Raw genomic sequence first — 9,600 nt, 5'->3', positions numbered from 1 at the left:
GGGATATCGAAAGCTATCAGATGTTGGCCAATCGCCTCAAAGAAAAGGTGGATACCTCGTCAACTCGACGTCCTCATGGACCAATGAAATAAGAAAAATCCGGAGGCTGGGCGTTACAGTCAACCAATGAAATATCTCATTGCCCAAATAGGCGTCTCTACCACGTGCTAGGAAACTATCGCAACTGGGTGGCTCCTGAGTCATCTGTATCACATCGAAGTAGGCCTATTACAGAGCCAAGATGGCGATGACAGAGCGCTCTTTTCTTGTTTAAAAACTAGCGCTCGGAGGCGGGTCTGAAATTGCATCACAGCTGATCTGGAACCCTCCCCGCCCCCCTCGGAGTTGTTTTTGCATGAGATTGACGAGAGGATCTCCTTATTTTCTGTTTTAGCTGTTTTAGATTTAAACAGTTGGACTGGCTTTCTTTCTCGACCTTTAATACTAATTCATAGAGCTGCACGCACAATGCCCTTTATTTGCAGCAAAAATGCTTTGACCGCAAATTTCAGAGAAATCTTTTGTGAATTCAAGTCAGCTTTGACCCAGTTTTGGTGTTCGAGGCTTTGATTTTGTTGGTCTCCCGCAGAGATGATTTCGGCCGGCGAGGAGGTCACTTCCAGCTTGTTGAGCCCCGGAGGAGGTGCAATCTCCCCTGCTTTGGAGCTGAGCCTCACCACAGCGTACACCGTCCTGTACTCGCTCCTCTTCGGCTTCATCTACCTGCAGCTGTGGCTCGTTCTGCACTACGGATACAAACGCTTTAGCTACCAGAGTGCGTTCTTGTTCCTGTGTTTACTGTGGGCAGCGCTCAGGACGACCCTCTTCTCTTTCTACTTTGAAAATGGGACGCAGGCCAAGCAGCTACAGCCGCTGGCCTACTGGTTGCTCTACTGCTGTCCGGTCTGCCTCCAGTTCTTCACCCTTTGCCTGCTCAACCTCTACTTCTGGCAGGTAAGGCCAGTGCACAATGCGACTACAATTAGCCAGGCATTTTGCACCTCCAGCAACTTTATGGCACTCCCAAGTCTTTACTTAATTGGCTGGCTGTATGATCATCTTTCAATGCTATTGACGGCGCTAGATGAATATGCCCAGTCAAAAATGAACAGGACGTCTATGATGATCATCAATGGCAGCCAATGAATTAAAGAGTACGTGTGTCCACTAGTCGACATAAATATGTCAAATGGTATGAGGGAGTGATATTCATAAAATTATCACACCTGTGGAAGACAAAGACAGTAGAGTGACCTCAGAGGTGTAAATCCTTTGCCTTTTGACCTCATGCTGACCTGTAACCTTGCTACACCAGAAAAGTTTAAAAGTATATTGTTTTTCTGCCATGGAGCTCATTTCTATTGTGTCCCACATATATGGCTATTAAACGATTAACAACTTAGTGATTAGATTAACCAACAGCTATTTTGAGATTGATTAGTCGTATCGAGCCAGTTATAACTTTTTGCAGATAATTTTTTTCCCAGCCTCTCATCAGTAAATGTTTCACTGACCGCTGTAGTCCTCACTGAAAGCAGCCCTATTAACTTACTGATTAATCACAATAAGATACAGTGGTACCTCTACATACGATCGCTTCGACACACGAACTTTTCGACATCCGACGTAAAATTTGACTCGCCATTTGTTTCTACATCCGACGACATGCTCGAAATACGACGACAATGGCAGCACCGCAGACGAATGCATGGCGGATTTTCTTGTGTGACAAATCAACACAGGTTTCAGAAAAGGTTGGTACAGGTGGTGAAACAAGGAAAAAGTTGACGCTTACCTTCTAAATGAAGATGCAAATGACAGAAAAATATGAGCGTAGGGTGGGCATCCGTGAAATGGCTCAACAATACATCTCCACGGTCCTCCTCCGACCATCGTTCGCCAGTTTTTATAAGTTAAGCTGACAATTCTTATTGTGGTAACATCTCCAGAGAAATCGCCAGCTTCGCCACGTTTTCATCATTTCTTTCACAACTTATTCAACACAAAACGCCTGCTGTCTGCCGCAATTGACGATGTTCTCAAGAAAGCATTGAAAGCGAAAGTAAACTTTCACCCGCTCCCCTCCCTCTTTGTCACGTCAGCGCCGCGGTGCCTTCAGGTATAGAAAAAAACGTCCGCCTTATTAGAACCCGTTTCGTTACACAATTACAGGAATTATTATTATTATTATATTATTAATCCGATTTTTATTTATTATTTATTTGTTTTGCTATATGTAATTGCCATTTGTAATAGTACCAGCAGTATTTTTTAAGGATTTAGTGCAGGTTTTTGGGCTGTGGAACGAATTAATGGAATTATAATGTACAGTGGTACCTCTACATACGATCGCTTCGACACACGAACTTTTCGACATCCGACGTAAAATTTGACTCGCCATTTGTTTCTACATCCGACGACATGCTCGAAATACGACAACAATGGCAGCACCGCAGACGAATGCACGGCGGATTTTCTTGTGTGACAAATCAACACAGGTTTCAGAAAAGGTTGGTACAGGTGGTGAAACAAGGAAAAAGTTGACGCTTACCTTCTAAATGAAGATGCAAATGACAGAAAAATATGAGCGTAGGGTGGGCATCCGTGAAATGGCTCAACAATACATCTCCACGGTCCTCCTCCGACCATCGTTCGCCAGTCTTTATAAGTTAAGCTGACAATTCTTATTGTGGTAACATCTCCAGAGAAATCGCCAGCTTCGCCACGTTTTCATCATTTCTTTCACAACTTATTCAACACAAAACGCCTGCTGTCTGCTGCAATTGACGATGTTCTCAAGAAAGCATTGAAAGCGAAAGTAAACTTTCACCCGCTCCCCTCCCTCTTTGTCACGTCAGCGCCGCGGTGCCTTCAGGTACAGAAAAAAACGTCCGCCTTATTAGAACCCGTTTCGTTACACTATTACAGGAATTATTATTATTATTACATTATTAATCCGATTTTTATTTATTATTTATTTGTTTTGCTATATGTAATTGCCATTTGTAATAGTACCAGCAGTATTTTTTAAGGATTTAGTGCAGGTTTTTGGGCTGTGGAACGAATTAATGGAATTATAATGTATTCCTATGGGAAAATCCTGCTCGACATACGACCATTTCGACTTACAAACAAGCTCCTGGAACGGATTAACTTCGTATGTAGAGGTACCACTGTATTCCTATGGGAAAATCCTGCTCGACATACGACCATTTCGACTTACAAACAAGCTCCTGGAACGGATTAACTTCGTATGTAGAGGTACCACTGTATTTGCAAACAGCAATTTTACTTTGGACAACAATGAACGATATTTTTCCCTATTTTCTGATATGCCATAGACCAGTGGTGTCCAAAGTATTCCACATTGGGCCGCAAATATGACACCTTTTCACCAATCTGGTTTCTTACAAGTGTAATCAGTTGATTGCAGTCAGGTGCTGCTTCATTTAGCAGAAACTTCATTGGTTAAACTGTCTGTGCTCAATTGGTAGGAACAAAATCCAGGACCCACAGCGGCCCTTGAGGACCGGTTTGGAACACCCGTGCCATAGACTAAACAAGTAACTTAAATTACTTAATCACTTTATGGAAACAATTATAGTCAAATAAATCTATCGCCTAAAAAAATAAATAAAAAAGCAACATTTACAGGTATAATAAGAATTGACGTGCACTCAATATATGGTGTAGTTGAACCGCTCCCTCAGTAGTGTTTATCGAATTTGTAGGCCTTCAAATGCATATCAAGATCCAAGAAGTACAGTGGTATGAAAAAGTATCCAAACCTTTTGGAATTCCTCACATTTCTGCATGAACTCACCATCAAATGTTGATCTGATCTTTGTCAAAATCACACAGATGTAAAAACAGTGTCCGCTTGAACTAAAACCACCCAAACATTTATAGGTTTTCATATTTTAATGAGGATCATATACTAACAATGAGAGAGGGGGGAACAATAAGTAAGTGAACATTCACATTCAATATTTTGTGCCCCCCCCCCTCCTCGGCAGCAATAACTTCAACCAGACGCCTCCTGTAGCTTCAGATCAGTCTGGCACATCGATCAGGACTAATCTTGGCCCATTCTTCTCTACAAAACTGCTGTAGTTCAGTCAGATTCCTGGGATGTCTGGCATGAATTGCTGTCTTTAGGTCATGCCACAGCATCTCAATGGGGTTCAAGTCTGGACTTTGACTTGGTCACTTCAGAACTTGCATTTTGTCCTTCTGAAACCATTCTGAAGTTGACTTACTTCTCTGTGTTAGGGTTGCGTGAGCAAGAGGGGATCCCAGAGCAGACACACAGGGGTGAGATGAGTAATCTTTTATTGGCGATCATGAGAATGCGGCTGGGGTGGATGACTTGGCTCGGGGTAGTTGAGCTGGCGGAAGACGAGGAGGCTCGGAAGGAAGGCAGGCGTGGAATCCGACGAGGGGCGCGCAGAAAACAGGACCTGGGACGAGAGCAAGCCGGTGATCAAACATATAACATAGGAATGCAAGATACAACTGACGTGGGAAACAGACGAGTTGATCGGGCGACATGGTGGTGCGTCTGCTGGGTTTTTAAGCTGGCTGATGATGATGAGTCACAGCTGGCCGCTCCACCCATCTGACAATCGACCTGTAATCAAACAAACTCCCCCCACCTGAGGCAGGGCTCAGTAAAGAGGGGCAGAGGCCCTAACACTGTGTTTTGGATCATTTTCCTGTTGCGGCATCCATCTTCCTTTTTAGCTTCAACTGTCTGACAGAAGGCCTCAGGTTTTCCTGCAAAACATCCTGATAAACTTTTGAATTCATTCTTCCATTAATGATTGCAAGTTGTCCAGGCCCTGAGGCAGCAAACCAGCCCACAATCATGATGCTCTCTCCACCATGCTTCACGGTGGGGATGAGGTATTGATGATGGTGAGCTGTTCCATTTTTCCTCCACACAAGACGTTGTGTGTTAGTCCCAAACAATTCAACTTTGGTTTCATCAGCCCACAAAATATTTTCCCAAAACTTCTATGGAGTGTCCAAGTGCCTTTTTGCGAACATTAAATGAGCAACAATGTTTGGGTTTTTTTTAGACAGCAGTGGCTTCCTCCATGGAGTCCTCCAATGAACACCATTCTTTGCCATAGTTTTACATATAGTTGATGTGAGCACAGATATATGGACTGTGCCAGTGATTTCTGTAAGTTTTTAGCAGACACTCTAGTGTTCTTTTTTTAGCTCTCTGAATATTCTGCGCCAAACTCCTGGCGTCATCTTTGGTGGATGGTCACTCCTTGGGAGAGAATCAACAGTGCCAAACTCTCCATTTGTAGACAACTTCTCTGACTGTCGATTGAAGAACATCCAGACTTGTAGAGTTGGTTTTGTATCCTTTCCCAGCTGTATACAAATCAACAATCCTCGATCGCAGGTCTACAGACATCTCTTTTGACTGAGCCATGATGCACATCAGACAATGCTTCTCATCAAGACAATTCTTACCAGGTGTCTGTTTTGCAGTGGGCAGGGCAGCTTCAAACCACTCATCAGTGATTGGGCACATGCCTGACTTAAAATGTTTGGTAAAAATTGGTTTCAATTGCTGTTCAAGTCTCCTTAGGCAGAGGGTTCACTTACTTATTTTCCCCCTTCTGTCATTGTTTGCATGCTATCCTCATTAAAATATGAAAACCTATGAATGTTTGGGTGGTTTTAGTTAAACCAGACACTGTTTTACATCTGTGTGATTTTGACAAAGATCAGATCACATTTGATGGGGATTTTATGCAGAAATGTGAGATAACAAAAGGTTCAGATACTTTCTCATACCACTGTAGGTTTCCGTTTCAAAAAAACAGTTTGTCAGTGCAACCCCTCTTCACGTGTGTAATTCTGTTTATTTGGTTGAATTAACTATTGGTTGACTTAGTTATTCAATTAATTTGTAGAATGGATTTGGATTTATTCTAAAAAATATTCAATCGGGATTGCCCTATCCACATAATCTGTAAACATGAAACGTGTCCTGCGATTGGCTGGTGACCAGTCCAGGCCCTCTTAGCCAAATCCATCTTCGATGGGCACCAGTTCACTCTTGACTGTAGCATGGGCAAGCACTACAGAAAATGGATGTCACCATCCATAAGTTTGTACAAAAGAAATTATAGAAGAAAACCTTAAGGTAAACAAAAAGCAATAGCCGATATTAATCCTATAAATCTTATTCTAACAAATAACTTATCAGTTTCCCTTTTGTCGCCCATTAGAATTCACAAAACTGCTTTGTTAGGTGCTATTCACATTTGAACGATAAAATATAAAAACTGCTGCTGAAGGAATATTACCCTGAATCTCAGTGAAATGAAGAAGAAGTAATGAGGCTGGGCTGACTGGTCACATGGCGTTTGATCAAACACTGTGGTCCATCAGATCATTTGTGCTCACAAAAGGTAAACTGGAGACTTTGACTGGAACTTTATTGCTTTTTTGTTACTTGGTTACACTAAAACGAGATATGGCCTTCTGTCGACATTGTGTCAGGTTCCCACAACCAAATGATACTAGGATTTAATGTGGCAAACCTTCTATTGCTTAAGTCTCATTATTTTTATATTTTTCTGAAATATCTTATTATATCATTATCATGGGTTCAATCAAACGGTTATTGCATTTTCAACTGCAGCATTTGTTTTGGATGTCATACCAATGTGACAGTTTACCTCAAACTGTGTAGTGTAGTAGTGTTGCACTTTGTACTTGCATGTGAGAAAATTCTTCGTGATATGTGGCACACATTTGTCAAAGGAACTGTAGATACTAGTTGATAGGCAGTGATGTATATCCATGAGGGATACTGAGATTCACATAATAAAAATGCATTTCCTCAAATGAGGTAAATGTGCAAGAGCACTGGTACATGGAGTTTTGGGTTCACATCCTGCATTCCCCTCTCCACAGGGAAACTGCACATGAAGCCACTTACGGAAATAAAAACCATGAACTGCAAGCAATGCTATAGCTACTTAAATGCACTATGCCCCAGGCACATGCAGTTTTAAGAGTCAGGGGCTGTAATTTACTTCCTCTTCTTACTTTTGAGTGCTTACTTACACTAATAATGACATAAAATGGCACATTTCCATCACACAGACACACATCCAGGATTGATGAGTCTGCAGTTTATGCTTCGTGGTGCAATCGACTCATTTCTGGGTCGCCTTCTGACCTACATTCTGACACAAAGGGCAGATTGTTTACACAAAGTTATATAACCAGAAAAGTCAGCCGAGACGAGTTGAGTGAACTGGCCACAAAATATAAACCACAAAATATAGTGGAGGCAGAAAGTGAGAGAAAAACAATACATCCTCTGCTTAGTTCTCATTGGAATACACATTCAGGAAGTTTAAAACGCTCGCTGGCGCTCTGTAAACTGATCCCAAAGAAAGCAGGCCAGTGCCAACTTTGTGCCAAAACCATGTAGGAAAAAACGGAGGACACTAAGAGGACACATTTAATGTTAAAAGTTCGCAACAGATGTTACAAGAAGTAACATGTGCTCTGCTATCAGTTAACAAATGAACATAGGCAAACATGTCAAGGTCATTTCCTCAACTGTATCATATGGTAATGTTTTGAAACGGTGATGCTGTGACATTCAAGTCACTCGATTTCTAAATTTTTTTAAACAGAGCCCATGTTTGGGCCATTTTTGGCTTTGACTTACTAACAGAAATTCTTTTTGTTTATGTGTTTATTTTTTTCTCTTAAAAATGCTATTTAACCTGTTTAATGCAACCCTAATTGGCGTTTGCTTGTCAAACTAAGCAAAAAAACAAAGATAACCAAGCAACCACACTTTTGCTTTAATAAAGCCATGAGAATAATGCTAGAGTATTATGACGTGTCAACTAATCAGAGACTATTACTATTACTTGTAAGAATTAATATCAATATTAGGTTGCTTTAACGCTATACACCATAAACATTGAGATGATTATCCATGCTTCATGAATTGTAATTCATGCATGTGAACTTAGTTGTTAAAGTGAAGCTGTCTGGGTAACACTAACCCAATTTATTTACACCTGGCCTCAGATAAAGTACTTCAAATTGTGTCCAGTAGTGTGTGTGCGTGTGTAGGGCCTGAGCCAGCACAGGCACTTGAACGCTGTTCATTTAATTACACAGGAATGTCCTGAGACTGTGTCAGGTTCACATGGCCCTACGAAAGGAAGGACACATTTTACTCCTCTTCCTACTTTTTTTTTTTTTTCTCATAGCTAAAACTTGATCACATGTAGTGCCTCTGTACAACTAAACCTTCTGTTCTGTTTTTCTTAGGTGGTATTTAAGGCAAAAGCCAAGTATTCCCCAGAGCTCACCAAATACAGGTAAAATTTGTTGACTCTAGTGCTGCAACGATTAATCGATTAACTCGAGCATTCGGTTAGAAAAAAAAGATTTGAATTAAATTTTGCTGCTTTGAGTATTCGTTTAATTAAAGTGGGGTTGTGATTGTTTATTTTGAAAGTGTTTGCATTTAGTTTTATTGATTTGGGTGGATACACTGCACTCTGGTCTGCCTCATTACACATGGCTGAATCCAGCCGCTCCTTGTTAAGACCAACATAAGATAAGTTGTTGTCTGAGCTAATGTGTTTTTTAATGCATTCATAATTTAGTTTATAAGTATATGTTGCCATTTTCTGTGGGAATATGTGTCCGAACCATTTGTTAAGAGCATTATAAGAAAAAATGTAAGCATTTTATAGCATTTAAAGTGCCTGTGACACGAAAAAGCATGTTTATTTCATAATACACGCGGTATTTTATGCTCCTGAATGATATGGACCGCTTGGATGTGTGTGGAAGCGATCGCTATATTTATTTAGTTTTTTGAATCCCGCGCCAGGAAAATGAGTGACTTCCGGCTTCGGTCTTGCATTGAGGAGGAGGGCGCTGTGACGTGTACGGTAGAAGACGTCCTCTTCACGCTACAGTGTACTGTTGTGTATGAGGACGAAGGATTCAGCTGATTTTGCGGATTAATACGTTTATTTTTCGCATCACGCCAGCCAAACGGCTGCAGAAAAATCATTCTGTATGAGGGAGAGGCGTATGCGCCTTTTTGGAGTTTCAAAAGGTTCCCATTCACCGTGGATATTTACTGTGGGACCATTGGACTTACGAGGAAGTGAGTAAACATCTTGTTTTGTATTATGTCAAATATGAATACAGCGATTACAAAGTAAACACTACAAACTTCCTTTAAATGAAGGACTACTTACGTTTGATCATTGATAGGCATGTAAAAAGCTCTCCTAATGCATTAGCAGCAGCACGTTAGCTGCGTTAGCTCCAGCCACCCTCCTCCGGGGAACGAACTGTAAATTGCTCTCCGCCGGGCGGTTTGCCGATCCGCTAAAACATTCGACAACCGGGTCGTCATGTCAAATAATCCAGGATAGCTTTGTGTGATTTTCCGCTTTGAAGACTTTGAAACATCACTCGGTTCGGGTTAGCATGTCGGCTAGCTGTCACTCCTTCTGGTTTGTTTACATTCTCCGAAGCCGGGGAAGGGAAATGACATATGTCCGATTTAGGTGTCAT

The 9,600-nt window shown here is 41.4% G+C and overlaps 1 protein-coding gene across 2 annotated transcripts in view; it reads left to right on the top strand.

The window, feature by feature from the left end:
- Positions 1 to 217: 217 nt before the first annotated feature.
- Positions 218 to 9,600, top strand: part of gpr137c (G protein-coupled receptor 137c) — a 26,687-nt gene continuing 17,304 nt past the window's right edge. The window contains exons 1-2 of one of the 2 annotated variants that reach the window (XM_057823906.1): positions 218 to 954; positions 8,332 to 8,381. In XM_057823906.1, the coding sequence (XP_057679889.1) occupies positions 592 to 954; positions 8,332 to 8,381 (413 nt within the window). In that variant the 5' untranslated portion in view covers positions 218 to 591. The remainder of the gene's footprint in view (positions 955 to 8,331; positions 8,382 to 9,600) is intronic. The other variant, XM_057823897.1, reaches the window with a different exon arrangement.

The sequence above is a fragment of the Corythoichthys intestinalis genome, chromosome 2 (genome assembly GCF_030265065.1).
Source record: "Corythoichthys intestinalis isolate RoL2023-P3 chromosome 2, ASM3026506v1, whole genome shotgun sequence".
NCBI lineage: Eukaryota > Metazoa > Chordata > Actinopteri > Syngnathiformes > Syngnathidae > Corythoichthys > Corythoichthys intestinalis.
This window is presented reverse-complemented; position numbering and strand designations above follow the sequence as displayed.